At 34.3% G+C, this 24,445-nt stretch overlaps 1 protein-coding gene across 1 annotated transcript in view; it reads right to left on the bottom strand.

The window, feature by feature from the left end:
• Positions 1-238: 238 nt before the first annotated feature.
• Positions 239-24,445, bottom strand: part of LOC134793407 (cardioacceleratory peptide receptor-like) — a 54,608-nt gene continuing 30,401 nt past the window's right edge. Inside the window, exons 8-10 of the mRNA XM_063764982.1 lie at positions 10,249-10,429; positions 3,548-3,680; positions 239-433 (exon numbers count right to left, since the gene is read on the bottom strand). Of these exons, the coding sequence (XP_063621052.1) occupies positions 293-433; positions 3,548-3,680; positions 10,249-10,429 (455 nt within the window). The 3' untranslated portion in view covers positions 239-292. The remainder of the gene's footprint in view (positions 434-3,547; positions 3,681-10,248; positions 10,430-24,445) is intronic.

Genomic DNA, 24,445 nt, shown 5'->3' with positions numbered 1-24,445 from the left:
TTGTTTCTTAAATAAATAAATAAATAAAAATTAGAAAAATTGTATGAAAGTAGGTAATATTTTAACTAAGAAACCCAACCGAAAACTATTCATATTGTTTTTGCGCACACACATTTTTTTTAGGATAAATAAACAATTGAATTTATAAGATTGATAAAATTACCCCAATCCACAGTAGAAACTAAACTATTATCGTCAGTTCACTCGATCTTCTGGATATGAGTTGAGGAACAGACATCTGCATCTTATCAGTTTTCAACCTTACTACTTACAATGGTAATACGAACTTAGTCTATAAGAAGGTGTCCTCTCTGATCCGTTGCGGGTGGCAGTTGTTGTTCTGATGCTCCGGAAGATGGAGCCGCACTTTGCGGGAGTTGGTGCTGCACTGGTTCAGACGGTGCTTGGGGAACTTTAGGCTTTCTTCCTTTACCTGGAGAGAAGGTAGCTGGTTAATTTTCTGGGGTAAAAAAGTTAGGTTCATTAGGTGTTCATAAACGCTATACTGGCCTGAATTTAGCTATGAATCGTTTGTTTTTATCTGTCATTTGACTTATGTATTTGTAAGGGAGAAAACATAATTTAACCGTAAAGTTTTATGAATAAGGTGTAATAATATGATATAATTATGGCTTTTATCAATTGGTGAGTCTTCAATACAACTAAAACTTGTACTAAACTTGACTAGAGTCTGTGCGGAAAGAGAAGGTGCGTGAAATGTATGGGATCCAATACATTCTACGACTCTTCTCTTTCCGCACAGACTTTAACCACTTAGGTACACTGAAATACACACCATAGTAGCCAAAAAAGCTACTTGATGTAGTAAAAATACAATACAAAACAAATACTCTTTATTGCAAACCTCAATAAAGAAATCATTACAAAAAATACTTTTTTTTATATTTATAAATTCAATCCTGGTCACGGCACCAAATTGTAGCCAAAAATCTAAAGTAGTAAAAATATTCATTTTCTTAATTAGCCACTAATTCTCGTCGATTTTTATTGATCTAGTTTAGTAGTAAATAAGTCAAGTGACACACTCATTTTACTCTTCACGCTCACTGCATTGCCGTACTCAACCGTAACGGACAGCCTTTGTACTAGGAATAAACGAATACCATTCTCAAACATGCTCGTAAAGGGTCGCATTTTGCCATAATAATATAGGTACCTCGTTAGAAAAATGCCATTCTTTCCATATTTCGGAGACAATGTAGCTACTTACTATTTCTTAAAACATAACATAAAATAAAACTTTTTTGTTTTGCCTATAGAAAGAAAATTAAAATCTGATAAATCTGACTAATCATGTATAAGAAGTTCTGAAAAGTACATCATCACCTGCACTTACACGATCTCATACACATTCGTATAAATTATTATTAATTATTTTATTTATTTAAGTATTTTATATTCTTTTATTTTTTCTTTTTCTGTTTTTAATGTAAATGTTAAGTTGCCGATCTTTTAGTGAATGCCTTTGTTTTATCCTTTTGTGTAAAATACTGTGTCTTTTTCTTTAAGAAATAAATATATCTAATCTAATTTAATCTAATCTATATCTAGACACACACACACACAAATGTAGATAAAATTGTATTAGCTTAAGTTTTCTTTCTGTTTGTTATTTTTCTTAAACCTACAACTTGTTGCTACAGAGGAGCGGGGCTTCCTGATACAGGTATAATATACCTTATAGGAAGTCCCAACCTTTTACATTATTATGTAACATTTATTAATGCAATAAATATTTTTCATTTTTCAATCATAGTACAAAATGGTGCTATATAAGGTGGTGGTACTAGTGCTCGACATGCTAATGCCCAATAGATGTCACCTCTATTGACAATGACTTAAGTTTCAAGATGATATGTACTGGGACCGCGTCGAGCACCAGTACCACCACCTTATAGCATGCCAATTCCTTGACTTATTTAGTAAATACGTACAGTCGCCATTAGATATATCGGAGCGGCCAAGGTGTTCACAATATCTGAACACGCGCTCTAACGCCCTGACAATAGAGGCGTGTTCCGATATTTGTGAGCACCTTGGCCGCTCCGATATATCTGATGGCGACTGTACTTAGCAGACAGAGGATGAATGAACTTTGTCAGTGAGTAGCATTTACAACGATTTATGTTCCGTATGTAAAATAATGGCGCGTATCCGCGACGCTCTGACGCCAACTTACGAACTTTTTGTGATGCATGAATAAGAATAAGAAATTAGCACAAAAAATAACATAAAACTAAAATTCATTTAGAACATAAAACATTTGTGCCAAAAGGTCCTCACTCAGCTTCTTGTCACGTTGTGTATCCAAGCATGCTTTTGCAGTTTTTGTTACTTTAAAGCACAAACGCTAGTTCAGTTGGGCGTATGATGAACAAAAAGACTGACATGTAGAGTTGATATCATATACTCTCGCTTTGAGTTTGTTTCAAACGGTGAATTTATTACTCTTTAAAAGTTTTATCAAAATTTCACGATATGCATTTTATAAAGTACTATTATTGGACCTTTAATAGGTATTAACAATATAGGAATAATTGAATAAATATAACTGTGTAGTAGTTACTATTTGATAAAGTACTTATGAAATAAATATTATAAATTCATTTTAAAATTCGCTGAAACACAGAATTAAGCACCTACGTAATTTCTCGGTGGAAATACTCCTAGTTATTTGACTTAATAAAAACAAACATATATGTACTTATTAACAACGTCACTAATGTTTATTACTTTATGAAAAACAATCTACATACTGACATTGATACTCATTTACGGCCGCTTTAGCAAGCTATATCACGTCAAAAACGTTGAACTCTGAAGGTGAAATCACGCCTCGTTCGCCGATTGTGCATAGTCTGGCAAAACGATTTGCCAGTAGAATGTCTTTCATTCGCTTTTGTACTGGTGCAAGGAATACCTATCCCCACGCCATTTCTCGAACGTTCTATCGCCGATTGTCATCACGTATGACAACGCTCGAAACACGCTGGTATAGCATACATACCTCGCTGAAAGTCATACCATGCCCCTCGATGCGATGACGTCAACATCTGCCAGCAACTCTTAACACACACTACTATAATAGCTCACGATATCCTGACAGAAAGTAGTGTCTATTGGACTACCTTAGGAGACTATAGAGGTAGCGCTACTCGAGGGTTGACATATTCTCACCGACGAAGTGACATCGTAATGAAAATGAAAATGAAAATGAAAAATGAAAATCTTTATTTCAGGCAACTAATGGCCCATACATAAATACCTTAAAACTAGCATACATATATATATATAAATAAATTTTAAAACTAAACTTTAAAAAAACTAAACACTACATATCACATTATGGCTGCGATGCATTACGCAACCCCGCAGTGTCAGGGAGCCGGCCGCGGAACCGCCGGAACTTGACACCCTTCGGCCAAAACTCGGTAATGTTGCTGTGACGCTGCTTATATCGAGCGTTAGGAATATATTATATCAGCGCCCGCCGAGCGGCAGCTCACCTATCAATCTTTACACGTACCCTGACAGTAAGGTCGCGTCTTGTCCGCCTGTGTGATGACGTCAGCAGCTCCGTGTGCGCGCGTGACTCGTTGCCGACGGGACTGTCGCTCGCGCGCACCCAGCACCACAACCATTTGTAGGGGGGGATGTTCCTGGAAAAACATTTCTTTTAGTCCTCTCCTACTACTCATTCACTCCCTCCCTTGCTTTTCGTAAATGTACCAAAAATATCAACCAAGGGAGTGGCTAAACCATTTACTGGTACTCGACCAGTGCATCCGCATCCTCAGGAAAGCTGGGGTACATGCCAGGATTAGTTTTTTGGGAAGAAAGTGTCATCTAACCTTAAAGCCTAAACAATAAATAATTTTGAGCTTGTTTGAATATTTATTAAAAAAAAATATGTTGAGGAATGTTGAAATTATGTTGTAATATTCTTTTACAGAAAAAAGGATTGGTAAATAAATAAAAGTAGGTACCGAAATTATAGACGTTTTTTTAACCAATTTTGTTTGTTCTTAACCTGTTATGAATGCAACTGCCATCTCACCTTTCAACCTAGAGGTAGGGGCGAAACAATTAGTCCAGTCCGGTTTTTTCGCCGGTAAATTTAATAACAGGTAAGTTTCTACTTACTTACTTACGTGGGAATCAAAATTGAAGACATACTCGTAGTGATCTTCACTTTCGTTACCAAAAAAGTCAATTTTTAACCCAAATCTGTATCTACATAAGTAAACAACTGTTAAAAATGGCGATGGAAAAGTGGACATTTCCACTAAAAGCACTGTCTCGCACTAATTGCGGTCCCTAGGGCACTAAACTGCACTTTAGCTATGCACTTCATGGATCGTAAACCAGCTCTCAGTTATCTCTTTACTACAATACTGGCGTGTATATGAGCTTGAAGGAACATTAATAACATAGTGGATTATTATAATATTTAAGTGTTTTTTTTTGTTTGACCCTAGGTTGACTGGTAGAGAAACATAAAATATATGACGGTCGGTATAATAAATATATTCAGAAAGATATATGACGGTCGGCTTTTCTGTTTAGCCATAAAAAATGTGATAAGTTCATTAATGGTGTAAAATCTTAATGTATTTTTTTCCAATAGCTGCATTGACCGAATGTACCGCAAAATTATTTTAAGCTTAGTACAAATTACTAGTCTTAATAACGTTTGCTTTTTTCTACATAAAAAGTCAACAAAGCATTCAGATGAATCAGAATGCTCCTTTGATAAAGTTTTTCAAAAGTAAAAACAAAACAACCTTCAATCATAAAAGTACCTTCTTAGGGACTTTGAGCCCCTTAACAAGGAGTATTGAAATGTTAAGAAACTCTTCAAAGGAGTATGAATTTCATTTCATTAATTTTACGTTTATGACAATGTAAAGTTACAAGACAATAAATAATAAAGTTACAAAGAATGATGCATGTTTACCGATTCTCTGCCGAAATATAAGGTTTCAGGAATATTATAAATGCGAAAATATTTTTGAAAGTAGACCTACATGTAAATAAATATTTTTCTAAAGTAATGCTTATTACAAAAATTTTAACGTTATTTTTTTCAACATTGTTAAAAATATATCATTTAAAGCAAATGCAAAAATTTTATCAAACTTATTAAATAATTATACCTATCATATTAAGCTAATTTTACGGTGGTACGGTTTTGCGGTCGTGAGTTCAAGTATTTACATATTTCTGATAAGATACTTTTATATCACTTTGTGCCTTATTTAAAAAAGCAATTGATTACAATAAACACACAACTATGACAGGTAAATGGATGTCTATGGGCAAAAAACGCCTTTTGGCATGAATTTAGGTTAATTAATTAAGCGCCACTTGCGCCATCCCACTAACCCGGGGTTAGCCAGTTAAACCGTTAACCCATTGTCAAATTGTACTGGTAACCATGGTAACTCCAGGTTTAATCGCTTTACCCCGGGTTAGTGAATAGTGCAAGTAGCCCTAAGAAAGATGAATACTTACCTATTTATTCATGCTCTATTACATATAGGTTTTATCGCTGTGCCCGTGACCCAAATTATATCTTAAATGAGCTGCTACTGTGCTTCATCTATTTGGGCCCAGTAATTAATCATCTCGTCTCATTTATGTCAAATACTGCTTTCAAGTCCAGTAAAGATACGGTTGCAAATATTTTACCAAAAAAGTAGGTAGGTAAATAGGAAAAAATATTTTTATTTCAGAGACTCAACGTAACAATATGTTTGCCTAAAATCAGTAAAAAGCGAAAAAAAAATTCAAGTAAAAAGCTAATAAATCTACAAATGTACACATTTTTTTTGGCAAGAGACAAATATGTAGTAATAAGTATACTTGGTCAAGCAAATCTTGTCAGTGGAAAAAGGCGGCAAATTTGAAAAATGTAGGCGCGAAGGGATATCGTCTCATAGAAAATTTGAATTTCGCGTCTTTTTCTACTGACAAGATTTGTTTGACCATAAATAGTATCAGATGCTTATTAAACGTCCTAGACAAAATAATTATTTTCTTAAAAATCCTACGGAATAACATTCGTAATAGGTGCATACTTGCGCTAGAAACCATAAATATAACGATATTTTGTTGGATTCTAGTTCGTATGATATTAGAATCATGATTATATCCGTTAAACTTTACTATAAACATCAGCTAGAAGGTATATTATTAAGGGGCTATCCGAGGTTTTCATCGATTTTTGACAAGTTTTGAATCGTATCTCCTTTTTTTGCACTACAGATAGAATTATAAGACAAACGGATATCGGTTCTTCAATCTTTTATCTCCGGTTTTGTCTACCGGATTTTGAAAGAAATGAATACTTATTTTATTATGAATTTTATAAACATTGTCTAAAAAAAACACTTTTTTCGTATCTACTTAGTTTGCTGTGAAGGATCTTACATGTACGCAATCTACATCTTTGGGTTCGTCTTTGACGTCTCGAAAAACGTGTCTAGTTTTAATTTTAAACTAATTAACACAAGTTATGGCCAGAAAACCAGTTTTTTAGCCTAAAATTGTTCAACTTTGATGCCAAATATCTCGAAGACAATGAACTTTGAAGTAAATATGGGATACTATATTGCTTAAAGCCGTTGCTGTTAATATAATAAGCTACAGAAAACATTAGAAAACTAAGGGATTCAGATCGAAGGTCATTGGTGTGGGGTAGCCCCTTAAATGAGTTCCAATTCACCATGCTTCCTGTCCGTAAAATGATGGAGCTATTGGAAGTATTTATTGGAGCGTAATTACAAATTCTGTCGAAGGATCTTTGTAACTCTGAATCTATTCAAAAGTTTGTTTGTAAATGGACTTGAAAGACTGGAATTACAAATTCTGTCGAAGCATCTTTGTAGCTCTGAATCTATTCAAAAGTTTGTTTGTAAATGGACTTGTTTAGTAAACAACATTCCTATCATTTTAATAGTGAGAGAGAGAGGATAGGAATAAAAAATCAGCTTTGTTAATATTTTGTTTTTAAGTTGATAAATCTAAAGTGATAATTAATTAAGTTTCAAAACAAAATGTTTAGCAACTTCACGGGAAAGGCGGAAAGACTAAGTTCAGAGGTTTAAATCTGGAATTAATAATTCATCTGTGAGTTCCAGGAATATTCTTAAATTAATTATCATCAATTATGAATAATTGCTAGAGGTAATTAGTCAAAGAGTGGCTGGAACTAGGGAAATTAAGCATGTCGGCGTGTCAAGTGTTCAGTTATGGAACTATCTATATACTAATAGCATAATTTTGTTACGTCTAACCATACTAGTACGGATGTAAGTAGTGCATAATTCTTTTCCATCGTATTTTCACGGAATCGAACGAACGTGTGTGAACTATTTCAGTCAGTCTCGGTACAAAAAGTACTGAGGTTGAATGAAGTAGCATGACAAATACGAACGCTTCCAAGGAAATACGATGGAAAAAGTGTATTGGTAAGTTAGGTATTGAAATAAATCAAATCAGTATATTTGGTAGTATGCCTGGAAGCACAGCACTCGCACGCTTCACTGGAACAACTTTGACAATAGGACTAAATGTTAATTCGTCAAAAAAAGCAGAATTTTATCTTTGGTATCGTCGCCATTATGACCAAAAATAAAACCACTCCATATACTCTCTCCACTTCAGCTGCAAAAGTTTTTGTCATAAGACTTTATAAACTGAAATTTGTTTTCGCTCTCTTTGTGTTTTCAGCAATTAAATTGGATGAAAGCGTGTGGAAGACACATACTAATGACTTATCAGCCTTATCACTGCAATAGGAAAAATAGAAGAAAAAAATATAAAAGTAATGAATATCAAGCTAAATACCTACTGCCCTTGAAGAGAAAGTAGGTAAAAGCGTCACTAGTCAATGATGGATGTTTGACGCCTAGTGGTGGATTCTATTCGTATTATTTCTGAAAGTTACTCGCGAAATAGTTGGTTGTATATTGTGCAAATCCTATTGGTTGTATTTGGTGTCTAGGGATACAAATCTTATTGTAAAAATATCGATATATTCCCTAAATATGCGTTTGTTTGGTTTAAACGGTAGGTATCGTTAGGTAATTTTGAAAGCGTTTGTGAAAATTACTTCCGAATACCCCTGTACATAGCTAAATAACTTTCTTTTAGACATTTTGATGTAGATGGTGATGATATTGCTGATACTTCTTTGATTATGCTATAGATGACGGTAAAAAATATATAAAATAATAAATATAAATATATAAAGATAAGAGATATAATTAGAATGGATGATAGGAATAAGATGGATTATAAGATGACGGATGACAGCGAAGTACAATAATACTTCGCTGACCTTGAAAAGGATGAATGATTTATAACTCACCTTAACTGGCAGAAAATAAAACCGATGACGGGAATAGAATTATAATAATGACGATCTTGCTGCTGTTCAATCAAACACTTTATTTGCAAACATACTTTAATGTAAGCAAATACAATTATAATATAATACACAATAAAATAAACAATCATTTTCATAAAATAATGACAACAGCAATAATGGTAAATAATAAAGATACAAAATATAAAGACCAATATGGAGATACAATACAAATTTACGCATGCTTTCCTTAGCTCACATTCTCTAAAGATGGGCTTAATCAAGGAATGTCATGGTATTTAGAACATACATAATTATAATCTAGATGATACTGCTGATATGAATGATGATATTGAGGATAGAGAAAATAAAGATGAACACCGAAACATAATAATTAAGCTAAAATATAAGTATGAATAATTATAGATTATGTATATCGTCGCCTAGTACCCATAGCTTTGCTTAGTTTTTGGGCTAGGTTGATCTGTGAAATATTGTCCCCAAATATCTATAAACCCATCTATCTATTTAGATATTAATTAAGATAGATGATAGAATTGGAGGTATGATTGCAAGGCATGATATGGGTCAATTTTGAAATAGGCATTTTTTGCTGTCCCACGGCTAAAACTCGAAGTCCATAAGACTAAAAGACTGGGTATGTATATATTTTTATTTAATGTATTATAAGCTTTAAAAATCATGCACAACTGTACCTAAAATATTATTTGTTTCTGACAAAATCGCATTTGAAGTTCCAAAAACGGCGAAATTTGCCGTTTTTCGCGTGTCCCAGTGGCGGCATAGCGCAATAAAAAAAATCATAACTTTGGATGTAGGCAACGTATTATAAACAACTTTGTATTTTTATAAAGAGCATTTTCTAGAAAATAGATTTAATCATATTAATAAATTAATGCGTTATTTAATAAAACCAGGGAAGCCCTTTTATCGCTGTCCCGCGCGGCACCTGTTTTGTTATGACTTAAATATACCCCCTATAATCTTCTTTGTCTATTGAATAACGGTTAGATTAAATTTACGACGCAATGGTGTGGTTAGTTGGGCATCGATGGACATCGAATTTAGACGCGGAAACAGTTTAATTTATTTAATAACAGGTAAGAATCTCTTTCGATATATTTTGGTACGACTACAATGACATTTGTATGGACGCTTAATACGTTGGTACATAGGTGAAATAAAAATGTTTATTTTATTATAATAGTTGCAAATATAGTGTTAAAATATATAGTAAAATAAATAAGTGAATCGGTTGTATTGTGTAGGAAATATCGGTAAAAAATATTATTGGCGACATGTCGCGACATTTGTATGGCGACATTTATACGGCTATTTTGACCGTAAAAATGTCGATTGTGGCATACAAATGTCGACACAGTGTCATACAGATGTCGAGAAGGTGCCATACAAATGTCGTCAGGGTCTTATAAATGCAACAAGAATAATAAATAGTGGCATATATATGTTGATACTGCCATACAATGTCGAAAAATGCCTTATACATGTCAAAAGCGCCTTACAAATGGCTAAATAGTGCCATACAAATGTCGATCTTTAAACGTTCATATCTAGCTAACTATAAAAAGTACAGAGGTGCCTCGTACAGTATATTTTTTGTTGTTAAGAGCCCTTTCTAAAACGATGATTATAAATCAGATTTTTGTAATATAAAAAATTGCCATACAAATGTCGAAAAAACACCCTCTTCAAAAATTGACCCATATACATGTATTATACATGTTTTACAAAAGAGGATACCGAGGAAAATCGGAAAACAGACCTTGGTTTTTGAGGTAAAGATGATAAACGCTAAAATAAAAGAGAGAACTTACCTTAAACTGAGGAATATCCTGTTGGAGAATATGAAGTAGATGACGGGGTTGGCCGCGGAGTTGAGCGGCGCGAGGCTCTGGATGAGGGACGCGATAGCCACGTTGGCCTGCGTGTCGGGCACGTAGTCGTATACTTGGAGTAGGTCGAAGATCATGTATGGGGACCAGCAGAGCACGAACACTAAGAAGAGAATTTTGTGATTAGTTTTCAGAGTTTTGTATTTACAAGCTTTTTTAACTTGCATTATTCGTGAGCAGGTATATCCTCCTAAGGCACAGGCAAAAAATGGCATTGGAATTTGAAGTCAATAATGAAGGACATATGGTTGAATTTCCTTTGTTATGAAATCGAATGAAACAAAAAATGCGATTCTGTTCCAATTTAATTTTTTTTATAATAAACATCGTTGACTCGTGGCATTTAGGTAGCATTTGACGTTTCTTACTTTGAAAAAATCTTTTGAATCACTTAATTTATAATATTCGTAACTAGACAATAAATATTTTGTTCGAATGGGTAAAAAAACCATTCTTCTGTAATGTTACTGCATATTTTTTGATATTTTCTTTGATTTCATTGCTCAGTTATCGTTGATTGTGATGCCATAATCATACATTATAATTATAGATATACTTGACATTTTACTTGAGCATTGTGTAATGTGATTTGTAGTGTTTAATTTTAAAATATATTTTTATGATTATGTATGCTAGTTTTAAGGTAATATATTCATAAGGTATTCATTCATTCATTATATCCCGCCACACATTAAAATGAAATATAGGGCGAGTTCTATGAGGCACAAAAGGTGAAGCATTAGAAACTATGAAGGTTGCCAAGTTTGGCACAATAACTGTCAAAAGTTTAAACAATTTATTGTCATTAAATACATTTTGAGCCCTTGGCAAATTCGTCTGGATATTATGTACCTAATGAGGTTTTCGGTTAAGGATGTTCAAGTTTGACCTCACTTGTATTAAAAGTTCAGCGGGCTCAGCACGGTTCCATTTTTATCGACTATCACTATGCGCGTCCCTTTCGCACTTACATACTTGTTAGAACGTGACAGACATGGTGACAAGGGATAAAAACGCGACCGTGCTAAGCCGCCAGGTCTCAAAATTGACTTGTTAGGACTTTTATTTAATTAAATCTGTGTATAAACGCATTAAGTTCTTAGATTTTAGAACATAATATTTTATGGCAATATTTCCATGAGTCACCTCCCAAAACCATAAAAATCATAATAAATTGACCCTCGACATTATAATGTCTCATAAATGTTCGCCATAAATTTCTAACACTATAAATGACTCCGGTGATGCTAACCAACCTATTTCGAGTAACAAAAATACTAACTCAGCAGCTAGAATACTAAATGGGATGCCATAAATTACCTGGACGACAAGTCACCCATTTAGTTTTTCGGTCACTAGATTTATTATATGTCATTAGTGCGTACTAACTATAATTTGTACGGTAGTCCCCTATAATCATGACAAATAGAAATGGTGAATTTAATGTTATGCTAGATGAGTAAAAAAGGTTCGGGAAAACCGGCGTTTTTTCAGTGGACATGACAATAGTTAGTGATTTGTATAAGTAGGTATACAGTACGATGATAATCCTTTTAGTCCGTTCATTTTTAAATGTTTACAGGAGCGCATAACCTTAACTCAAACTAAAAAAGTTTTTGAGAAGACATAATTGGCTATTTGGGGATAAAACCTAAAAATATATTGCGACGTATTTTTGTTTTTTATAAAAATGATAAAATAAATGTCTCGTAAAAAATAAACTTGAAGTAATAGAAATCAAATAGGGACTTGATAATGCGGCGAAATGGTTCCAGTAAAGGATGGTACGGCAGCGTTTGCTTCGCGCTCGACTTGGCGGGGTACTGCCGTGCCCCCAGATAGACGATATTTTGGGATAAGTATCAGAAATATTGTGAGTCAAATTGTTGGTTTTAGAAATATCTAATGCTACAGTTGTTAAGGGAACAACTGTCCAACACACACTTGTTCAGTATATATCCAATGGGACAGTTTCAGGTTTTGCTTGGCTTTAAATTTTGTAAACTGCGTGATTTTATAATAAATTTCTTAATAAAATTTTCTAAAACCTCGCCAAAAAACCCTTTTATTATTTATGCAAAACTGACAGATTTCCAAAAACTCCCGACGTTTTAACGCGTCTAACCTTTTATCTAAACAGTGTTTATGGCCCATCCGATAAAGTTTTATGGGACTTCCATTCAAAGTTCGGTCAACGACTCCGTTATGGGACGTCTAGGTACAGACGTCCCATATCAACTCAAGATATATTGGAACGGTATTTCTTATAAGCCTATTTAGTATCCAATAGCAGAAAAAATACCTTCCTCTTCTACTAAAGTTGGCTTTACTATTTAAAATTCCATCTATTATTCAAAGAGCCCATTCATGTGTTCTCGCTCTTTTCCTTTTACTGCATGTAATGAAAAGTATACCTATGTTTAAATTTGAACTTTAATAGCTGTCAATGTTGAATATCACATCCGCCATATAAGTATGGCTCCGTATGCAGTAAAGTGTCAATATACTTTTGGTCCGCTAGTCGTGCAACTGACAGGCACTGGCAATTTTGACCGCACCTTTCCATATGAAAATTTTCTGTAGTACACATACATATGTATATATATGTATATGTGTATGTGTAATTGTGTATATACATATGTATGTCCAGCTTAGTCCCATTTATTTCTCTTTTATACTCGTACATAATAATATTGTGCTCTAGTACAGAATGTTAAATGTAACACTTATTGAGCTTTCTGTTGAACTATATAGTTTGAATTGTAGGTATATGTTACACCCATAATATTAATTTTATTTATACCATGGCAAGTACGTTACCCAGGGACTCAAAAGCCCGTTTTAAACGATCAGGAAAAATCTATACCTACAAATCACAAAAAAAGAACAAAACGTGGGAAATTTAAAATTAAATGAACCTCTTAAAACGAAACGGGAGCTGAGCTAAAAGTCAATTTTGAGATTTCAAGCTGAATATACCGGTCGCTCTGACGGGGCGTGAGAGACTGTATTTGTGTGTGTAATGCACGCACACAGATGCGTACGCTTGCACCCGCGCGCGCCTCATTGCCGACAATTTGCAATGTTATTTTTCGTGCGTTACTGCCACGAGGCGTTCACTTATTACTTACTGTGTTGCGATTGAATTTTTTGACCCGGCTTACGTTTACGGAACTCGATAATCTTTCTACTACTGTGACTTGCCTTTGTTTACTTGACTTTGCTGATCAGCTTATTGTTTTGGACTCCGTGAGTTGTGGTTACCTATTGGACCGCACGCAATTCATCTACCTTTATTCAAGTAATTAAGCGTAATTAGCCGAAACCTTTATAAGAGTGTAATTCATAAGAAGTACATAAGATATAATTTATGTACTGGTTTGCTGTTAGCTTTTAATTGTATCACTTTACATATATGTTACTCAAATAACTAACACGGTTACACTGTTGTAAGAACATTATTTTTCAGGTAGGCCTTATTATACCTACTATAGGCCTTATATATCCTAGTACCTTAGTAGTAGTAGTACTACTACGGAAATTGATTCAAAGACTCAAGACTGACTTAAGTGGCAGTAGGGTGTAGGGTTTTTTCTAGGCTTAATGAGTTCGCTGAAGCTTATTTTTTATACTTAGCGCACAGAACCACTAGTTTAACAGTATCAGCTCTAACCACATGTCACCATTTTGTCCTTTACGTAACAAACTCAGGGGCCCAGAATATCCGATGTACCTATCAAATCAAGGTTCTGTACCAAATATAGTTCGTTATTTTTTAGCATTAGAAAGAAGGTAAACAATCATGACGTGTCTTTTTATTAATAATTATTGAAAAACGCTTTCAAAAATTAGTTTATATTACTTATGAAAGCAAAAGAATATAAAAAAGTATATGATTAATACATACATACATACATACATACAATCACGCCTATTTCCCGGAGGGGTAGGCAGAGACCACGGATTTCCACTTGCTACGATCCTGACATACCACTTTCACTTCCTTCACATTCATAACATTCCTCATACACGCTCGCCGGTTTAGGGTGCTCTTGCTCATTAATATGATTAATATGATTTATAATTCTAACATATTTGCTATGACTTATTTTTCAATGGTAATTTTTAATAAGACATGTCAAAATCTGTTACCTTAATGCAAAAAAAACGAACTTTAAGCCAGGGACCGTTACCGGTATTCTGACTACAGGTTATTATTGAGGTATAACCGGTGTAATTTGAATTTGGGTATTTATATCACTTAAGCTCCGAATAGAGGTATTCGAATACCGGTATTCAATAGTGTTATCGGTTTAGCCAATTGACAACAAATACCACTATTTGATAGTTTACTCCTAAAGCTATTACCGGTAATAAGTAAGTGCCAATACCGGTTGTAGTAGTACCACGATTCGTTCCTTCGCTACTCGTCAAGGACGTTGTCCGGCCCGCTTGTAAAGTTGTAAATACTTAAGATCCGGATCTTAGAATGCCCGTTTTCATGTTGGCTGGTAAAATTAGCTGTTAGGTGATGATTTTGAATGATAAATATTTAATAGCGTTCATTTGATTCATTTAATTGTTTTTTTTTTGTTGATTTAATTGTATTTTATTACGTATGTAGTTTATAATCTCAAATATATGAGCGCCGATTAGACGTGCGCGCCGCCGCCATAAGGAGTCCGCGCGCCGCCGCCGCCGCCGGTAGATTAAAATGCGCGCCGAATATTTGTTATAAGACAGTATTATGCAGCGTTAAAATATGTAATAGGTAGGTCCGATAAGAAATAGTTGAAATAGGCGCCACTTCCTACGTAACTCTCACATTTTTGACGTAAAATACTTACTTAAACATGGCAATAATTACGTACTTACGGAAATTTTTTGGTCATATAATTTAATTTCTACTATTTTATGTCGCACCAACACCATACTAACTATTTATTATGTGGCAGTACGATTTACATAAAAATGTGTTGTATGTACCATGTACCTATGGGTAAAACACATTTACAAAGTATAATGTCCAGTGTTTTAACCGTTGTCGATTACAGGGCACTAGTGCCAAGTATGCGAAGAGTAAAATTATCACGTTTTCTGGTAGTTTTTATGAATATGAATATGAATTAAACAGAGGGATTTTAGGTGTTTCAAAACCTTTTAAAAAGTCATTACTTGTCGTATTGCAACGTAATGAACCAAATAGATAAAAAAATATTATTACGGTTTTTTTTTCCTGTGCGTTCATCAAGACATCAAGAGACAGACCCGATTTCATTTGAGAAATTTCTTACGAAAATATTGATAAAATTGCATGCATTGCTGTATACCATTGCTCAGATGTTGCTGCATCCTACGATACCCCGCTAAGTTTGATTTAATGTTAATAAAATGACGCCAATTACTGGTAAAATTTTACCACCTACGAGCTATAAAGCTTTTGGAAAAATATAAAAATAATAGGTTTAACTTTAGTTCATAACATAAGTTGACATTATCAGTAAGTGTATTTGTAATTAAAAATGCAATTATTCTATATTTATTTAAAAAAAACATGAATTTGACAAAAAAAACCTTATGCATATAAAGTACTGTATACTAACTAGGCAACGTCCAAAATACTAGACGTCTTTTCATTATGCGGCGTATCTTTTTATTTACACCGACTGGCAACATCAAACATATTTGACATACCTATTTTTTTTTTGGCGGTGGCGGCGAATCGGCGGCGTAGCCTTAAAAACTTGGTTTATGCGAAGAGAATTCAAACCTTAATTCATTTAATTTAATTTCATTTAATTTATTGAATTATGGTAGGAAAAAAGTTTTTCATGGCATTAACTGTAGATAAGCAGCATAATGAACATCTCTTTATATTGTGAGGTTACTGTTAATTGAATCTATCACTAATTCACTACACTTTATAAAACAAAGTCCCCCGCCGCGTCTGTCTGTAACTATATGAATGTATGTTCACGATGAACTCGAATCAAAACCTACTCAACTGATTTTCATGCGGATTTCAGCTATCAATAGAAAGATTTTTGAGGAAGCTTTAGTTTAGGTGTACAATTTGTTAAGGTTTTGTGTAATCCGTGCGAAGTCAGTGCGGGTAGCTATAGTCAAATATAATAGTTATTATATGTACGTATCGCCAGGAGAGGTGAATGATTACACACACTGCTCGCACAGACCACCTACTAATCGCAAAAATAGTATGAATGAATCAATGAGTGAATGTGACTTAAATGTACGATATTAAAAGCCTATAAAAACCCCTTCAAGAAACTTTTTTGCAGTTGATATCAACTTGATATTGGTACGAAATACGGAACCCTAAAAAGAATATTAATTTCAAAAATGTCTCAAAAATTGTATTGAACAACTATTTACAACTAATATTGCTCAAAAGTTAACTGGAAGAGATCCCTTAAAGGCATAAGTTCGCCTTTATACTAATGACGAATGTTATTTTTCCTGTTTTGTTTTGATTTTTGTACAATAAAGTGTTTTACTGCTACTACTACTATATTAAAGCAGAAGGAGTTGAAAATAAAGTTCCAGTTAATCCTTGTTTAATATTCGCTGAAAGTTGTTGAGCATTAGACTTTTCTGAGTGAGCACTCTATGTATTTTTTTCTTTATGTGGTTAAATGCACGTAATGATTATTTTTAGATATAATTTTAATTTATATTTTTGTTCGGTAAATAAAACAAAAATATGATATGAAAAGTTTTCTTGATTTCTATTTAAAGTTAATTGTTTTTATATAAAGTACCATCTCTTAAAATATCGGTACCTAATTTGTTAGCACGTTATATAAAAGCAATAAATTCCCGATCAAACTAATCTGCATAGCATTTGCAACGACAACGTGTGTAAATATCATCGTTAATGTCAAAGTTCTATGAAAATATGACGTTTATATTATAATAACACTCCCTCACTTTGTTCTGTTCAAATCGGTGCAAAGTTAGCTTAGACAGACTCTAGTATCTAACAAGGTCACGCCGATGCCACACCGATAGCGCAGAATTTTGGCGGTGGCGGCGGCGCGAAAATTTTGGCGGCGCGGCGCTCATATTTCATATGGAAATGTTTTCTGGGATTAATTATTTTCATTAATTCATTCATTAACCTCGTGCCTTGAAACGGTCGCAACGCTGAATTTTACAGATTTCGAACCACTTGCTACGCTCGTGGCAAAAAGAATAGATAGTAAGTTACATATGTCTTTGGCATGAGGACTTAACAACAACTTTAACCTCTTGTCGCAAAGTTTTTGGTTACTCTTTGATCAAGTGCAATGAATACCGGTATTAAATACGAAAACCATTACCGGTATACTGAATACCTGTTATTATTGAGGTATTAATGAATACCGGTATTTCATTATGTCAATTAGTGTACAAATAGCGATAAAGACAAAAACGGAATGACAGCAATACCTCTAATGCGAATATAGGTATAACATTTCAACCGGTATTCGTTTGACAGTTTTTATACAGGTATTTAATAAAACCGGTTATACGGTCCCTGCTTTAAGCGTGCTAACTTTCAAAATTTCATTTTTTATAAGATAGTATAAGTAGATGGGCAAAAATTTTGCGTCCATGTCCACCAGTGAGTAAGTGATTGAGATACCTAAACATTTAACTTTATAATGTAAAATGATATAATTTACTAACCTACTCGTTTAATTTCAGGTAGGTTGAATAAGGAACCAAGTAACCATGGGGAGGAGCAGTATTTACTAACATTTTCTTTTTGGGTCTTCAGAGTGTATCGTTTCCTTTTTTTTGCACATATTACACTTAAATATATATTCTCTGTGTAAACCCTTACGTCTTTCAATGACAAAGGCAAGATCAGCAAATGTACAATTTGTATGATCGTGCCTGATATTTGAGATCACAGAAAATAAATATTTTAAATCCACTATTCTGCGACCTTCTAAAATTTTGTTTTATCATGATTCATGATCAAAAAGCTCGGATTCAATAGTCATATCAAACGTCGATTATGCAGTTGATGATGATTGGTGCTGCAAATGCATCAACCGGTGGCGATAAACTTTGCCCTCTTGTAAAACAAATTACTATTGTGATTGTGTCCAGCAAAAGGCCAAAATTCGGTTTACTTTCCTGTTTAAAATATTACTAATTTATTCATATTTCAGATTAGGTACATAGGTAACTGTCTGAATGTTACAATGCCAGCTGGTAAATTCTATCACATTTGTTTGTTTGGTAGTCATGGTAACATTCACTTACATTGATATCCTTATTAAGATCTGTATCTTATTATCCAGACCTTAAAATATTGCCACCGTTGCCCTTTAAAAAAATACTGTTTAAATAATTGGCTACTCAAACAATGCTTCTATAGTATAAATAATGACTACACAAAAATGGGTAGTATTGTATATAATGCACGAAATAAGGCCCGATTCTTAAGCGGGTTTAAATTTTGAGGCCATGTCCGCTAATACTATAGACAAAATATCAAGTTTAATAAACACAAAAAAAAAAACATTGATGGGATTTTATAATTTAGGCCTTACTTTGTAATTTAAAGTAGAGTTAGGCCAAGAAAAATCTATAGCGATTTTGATAGAACACGCAGTGCAAGTATTATTTCAAACGTCGCTTCTATGAAATTATGACATATAAATAACACTTGCACTGCGTGTGCTATCAAAATTGCTGTAGACTTTTCTTGGTCTGACTCTAAAATATTCTTTATTACACCACAAACATAAAAACAAATTAAAAAAAAACCGGCGAAGTGCTAGTCGGACTCGCACACGAAGGGTTCCGTACCATTATTTATAAAAACGGTCACCCATCCAAGTACTGACCCCGCCCGACGTTGCTTAACTTCGGTCAAAAATCACGTTTGTTGTATGGGAGGCCCCACTAAAATTTTTATTTTATCCTGTTTTTAGTATTTGTTGTTATAGCGGCAACAGAAATAAATCATTTGTGAAAATTTCAACTGTCTAGATATCACGGTTCGTGAGATACAGAGATACAGACGGACGGACGGACAGCGGAATCTTAGTAATAGGGTCCCGTGTTTTACCCTTTGGGTACGGAACCCTAAAACCGATTTACAATGTAGATAAAGGTAGCAACAGGCGGTCTTATCGCTGTTAGTTCTTATTCTTCGTTTGTTTAGCATTAGAGTGAAGGTGACGTGTCTTTTTTAAGCATGCAATCGTATAATTATTTATTAGCTTTTTTTGTAATAGTTATGTACTTAGTGGTTAATATTAGTATTTACTTTTTTTTTTTTCAATAATGCTTAAAAACGAAGTATAGACATGACAACCAAATATTAACGCCATTGTAGGGCAGGATATACAGAACATGAATCATTTGTACTGTCACGCTCCGTGATTGTTGAGCCATTTAGGGTTCTAGCTAAATTGGACATTCCATAGAGCACGAGTAAGTATGGAACAACCAATTCAGCTAGGACCCTAAATTGCTCGACAATTACGAAGCGTGCCTGTAGGTACCTAAAAATTTTGTTAACCCATTTTAAGCATGCAATAAAATATTTTTGATTTTGATTTCTAATTTGAAATATTAGAATCAAAAAGTTCATAATAGATTGTATATCATAACTACAAAAATGTGTTCCCTACTCTCAACCCAAAACCCCTTGTATCTTAGGATCTACATATTTTCACACAAGACGGTTTATCGATAACTTCTTACATCACTAGATTATCGACATTAAATGTCGACTATTGCCCATCACTTTTCTGGCTGTGTACGTATTTAGAAACTTGACTCCGCCCCTAAAATTAGTGCGATAGGGACAACTGCAGCTGAGGCGAAAAATCCTGCGTAAAAATGACAAAAATCGAGGTTTCGTAGTCCTCTTTTTCCTCCCCCAAAACTTAACCAATCGTAACCAAATTTGGAAATCTAAATGATTATGAAATTATCTGTGTCGGACCGTTTTGCTTTTTTGGCTAATTGATATCAGTTTTGAATACCACGCCTCTCATTGCGGCATAGTCTATTAGGCCATTTTGGCCGTTTTTGAAGGGCTCTAGCGCCTTAAAAAACAAAAATATCAAAAAAAGCAAAACGGTCCGACACAGATATTGACAATATTAATCTGTGTTGAAAAAATCATTGCTCTAGCTTCAAAAACCACGGAGGAAAACGAGGACTACGTTTGTATGGAGGAATGACCACTCCTGTTGGCTCTTAAGGATTTCAAATTAACAACGCCTACAATATTTTGTCAGTTCAATCGTTTAGATTGTTACAAATTCATATTATCCGTCTTTCGAGCTCTCCTGTTCAAAAGCGTTTCACAAATCACTTTATTGTGGCAAATGTTTCACATTTTCCAGTTGAAACAGGATATTTGTCATCTGTCAGTGTTAGAACATTTTATGTGACATGTCCTATCGTGCAGAATCATGTTCAACAACATGTCACGACATTAGTGGACGTGTTTATGCGAAAGCTCTTGTAGCTTTACGTATAACGTTTCTGATTTGATATTTACCATATGGTGGCGACGTTCACAGCTTTGTCGCATAAAAAAAGAATATTATTTTTACGATCATCATCATCAACCATCATTATGATCAATATCATCATCATTATAATTATATTTTTATTTTTTCATAACGGGTAATTAACCAATTTTTAATGGTCTACTACATAAATGATAATGTTTTATGCTGAAATGAAAGGGTTAAAACAAAGCTACCTGTAAAAAGTGGGTAGACAAGAAAACGTTAAAGTTAAATTTAAAAGTATTGTTAAGTATACATTAAAAAATGTTTAACTTTATATTGTAAGGTAAGGTGGGGTAAGACTAACATAGTTTATTTTGCTCGAGCAAGACAAACAGTTTCAGGATTCCATACAAGCGATAGTCTTACCCCGGTGATAGTCTTACCCCACCTTACCTTACGATATTCAATTAATCATATTCCTCCAGATGCTATTATAAAAGAGCCCTCGTACGGATTATTGACTTCGATTATGACAGGTCGTAATAAATCTCTGTAGTCATTAATCTTCGTGCAGGTCTTAAATTCCGTATAATTTATCCATGCCAAACCTACAATTATGCAACGTGCCCACGAGGAACCCGAAAGATTTTAAAAGCGTACTTTGAAATACACATAGCAATACTTATTGCTGATCAATTGGTCATATTTAAAGACTAAAAATGTCCTATTAAACTTTGAATTTCGTCTAGTTTCAGAGTTAAGAACAATTTGACCAAAACTCTGATAACATTTTGAAGTGAAAACTTCTTTAGCGGCACTATGCACTTTTTGTGATGGGGAAAAAAATGTTAAACTCGCGACAGGTCACGTGACCGACAGATTCGACAGATTGAAAATTCGTAAGACGGACACGTGACCTGATCGAAAAACTGTTACTATGTCATTGAGTTTTCACTTCTGCCGGCACTCCCGGAGTGCAACCCGTTGTTTTATTTACTTTTGTGGCCTCAGAAATATATGGTTAAAGTATTTTGGGCCCCACCTTGTATATAATTACTAGGTAATATTTTTAATAAGAAACATTTGACGGTAATTTGACGTATACTTGAAAAGCGCGTTATACTTAGTAAACTTCTTATACTTAGGTTTGTTCATGAGTTATAGTTTAAGTATACATAGATAGTTTTAGAAGCGCTGGTGGCCTAGCGGTAAGAGCGTGCGACTTTCAATCCGGAGGTCGCGGGTTCAAACCCCGGCTCGTACCAATGAGTTTTTCGGAACTTATGTACGAAATAATATCATTTGATATTTGCCAGTCGCTTTTCGGTGAAGGAAAACGTCGTGAGGAAACCGGACTAATCCCAATAAGGCCTAGTTTCACCTCTGGGTTGGAAGATCAGATGGCAGTCGCTTTTGTAAAAACGAGCGCCTACGTCAAATCATGGGTTTAGTTGTCAAGCGGAGCCCAGGCTCCCATGAGCCGTGGCAAAATGCCGGGATAACGCGAGGAAGAAGAGTATTAGATAGATAGTTTTAGTTTGTGTTTATGTAGTGCATAATTATTTTCCTTCGTATTTTCACGGAAACTTACGAACGTCTCTTGCTATTTCAGTCAGTCTCGGTACAAAAAGTACTGACGTTGACTGAAGAAGCATGACAAATACGAATGTTTTCGAGAAAATACGAAGGAAAACAATTATGCACTACATCCGTACTTGTATTTTCATGCCTCTACTAGTACTCCTTTGCCTATGGCTAAATGGTATTTTATTCCATGTAGTTCTATAGGAAAGTTATATATACCAAATACTAATTTTACCTTGGCACGCTCTTGTTTTTGGTCAGCGAATTTTAAATCAAGGAAAGACATTTCACTGCGGGCTAAAAGCTTGTCAGTAAAGTTGGCAAGAGACGAGATTTTAAGAAATATAGGAAAATTTTATGTTTTATTGACGCAAACAGATCAGTGAAACATGTTAAATAAACAAACAGTTTTAAGGCGAATACCTACCTATATTTTACAACGACAATTTAAATTTTACTTCCATAGATAAATATTTATAGATAGATAAGAGAGTTCTTGAAAACAATTAGTACATTTTTGCACTCTACGTGGTACAACCAGAGTCCAAAAATATACAAAATTTTTCAAAAACTCGCTTTTCTAACATAATAGTCTTTCCCTTAAATTATTACTTTTTTCTTACTAAAAAGTTACCGTTCTTGTTTTGCCACCCTACACGCTATATCATAAAAAGAACTGTCTAACTTACATTAGTGAACCTGACAGTTGGGCAAATAAGGAGTTTGCTAGGACACAACAAAGTGACATTTATTTGACATCTAACTGTGCCTTTAGAAAGGTATAAGATGCCTCCCACGTTACTACTCGTAGACTAATGGTTTGAAACATCAACAGAGGGCTGTGTCTATATTTAATGCGACAAAAGCCATGATATCATGATCCCATTTTTATCACTTGTCATGTCATGCGTCACTTTTGCACTTACATAATTGTTAGAACGTGACAGGCATGATGACAGATGACAAAATCCGACCATCTTAGCCCTACAGGCCGCGTAGCCAAGATGCCAATCGCTTACGCTCCGTAGCGATCGAAACCAACCACTGGTCGCTACCAACTGTCACTGTCACACTAATATGGAAGAGTGATAGAGAGACATAATGCTTTTCGTTGTCGAAGCGATAGCGATTGTAACCTTGGCTAGGCCAGCAGTACTAGAGATGGGTAGGGGTGAGTAAATACTGAGTATTTACTCGGTATTTACTCAAAGCACCCGATAAATACCCGTATTTACTCATTTAGGTGGGTAAAAACGATTGCTTATAAAATATTAAAAAAGTGAGATTTATGAACTAAATTGTTATTCATTGAAGAGTGCTAACGTGTATTAACAATATCTATAAAATAAAAAGCATATAGGACGCTTAATTTCTGAAAAAAAAGATAATTATCAGTAAGAGGCAAATTGTGATAATGCATAGTTAACAATTTTGTTTTAAATAAGAAAGTATTTACTTTAAAATATGGTACTTAAATTCTATCGATGTTCTAGATAACTGCATGTCGCGCAAAAGTGCGTGTTCACGCGGCACTTACGACCTTTTATTAAGGTTTTTTTTTTAAAGAAAACTCAAAAATGGCTCAACCTATCATGTTCAAAATATTGTTTTTTGTACTCTATTATACGGCTAATCTCCCGACATGTTTTCATATTTTTTCTGAGCTTTGGTTCGAAAGTTATAGAGAGATAAACATTATTTTGGCCTTTCGAAACGGTTTTTTTCCAAAAATATTAAATTTATCCAAAAAAGTCTTGGAAACATTCCAGTTATTTTTAAAGACCCATTTAATGATGTGCAACATGTTGATGATACCTGGCCCCAATTTCACCACGGTGACAGGTGCGACAATTGTAAAATCACTGTTGCTGACGTCACAGGCATCCATGGGCTACGGTTACCACTTACCATCGGGTGGGCCGTATTCCTGTTTGCCACCATCATTGTATTATTTAAAAAAACTTTATTATATCGGAAAAAAACAGATATTTCTTTTGCGAAGTTTCTGACAATTGTCAAGATTTAGAAGAATTGTAGGTAATTCT

The sequence above is a fragment of the Cydia splendana genome, chromosome 9 (genome assembly GCF_910591565.1).
Source record: "Cydia splendana chromosome 9, ilCydSple1.2, whole genome shotgun sequence".
NCBI classification, from domain to species: domain Eukaryota; kingdom Metazoa; phylum Arthropoda; class Insecta; order Lepidoptera; family Tortricidae; genus Cydia; species Cydia splendana.
Note: the sequence above shows the minus strand (reverse complement) of the source record. Positions and strands in the feature narration are given on the sequence as shown.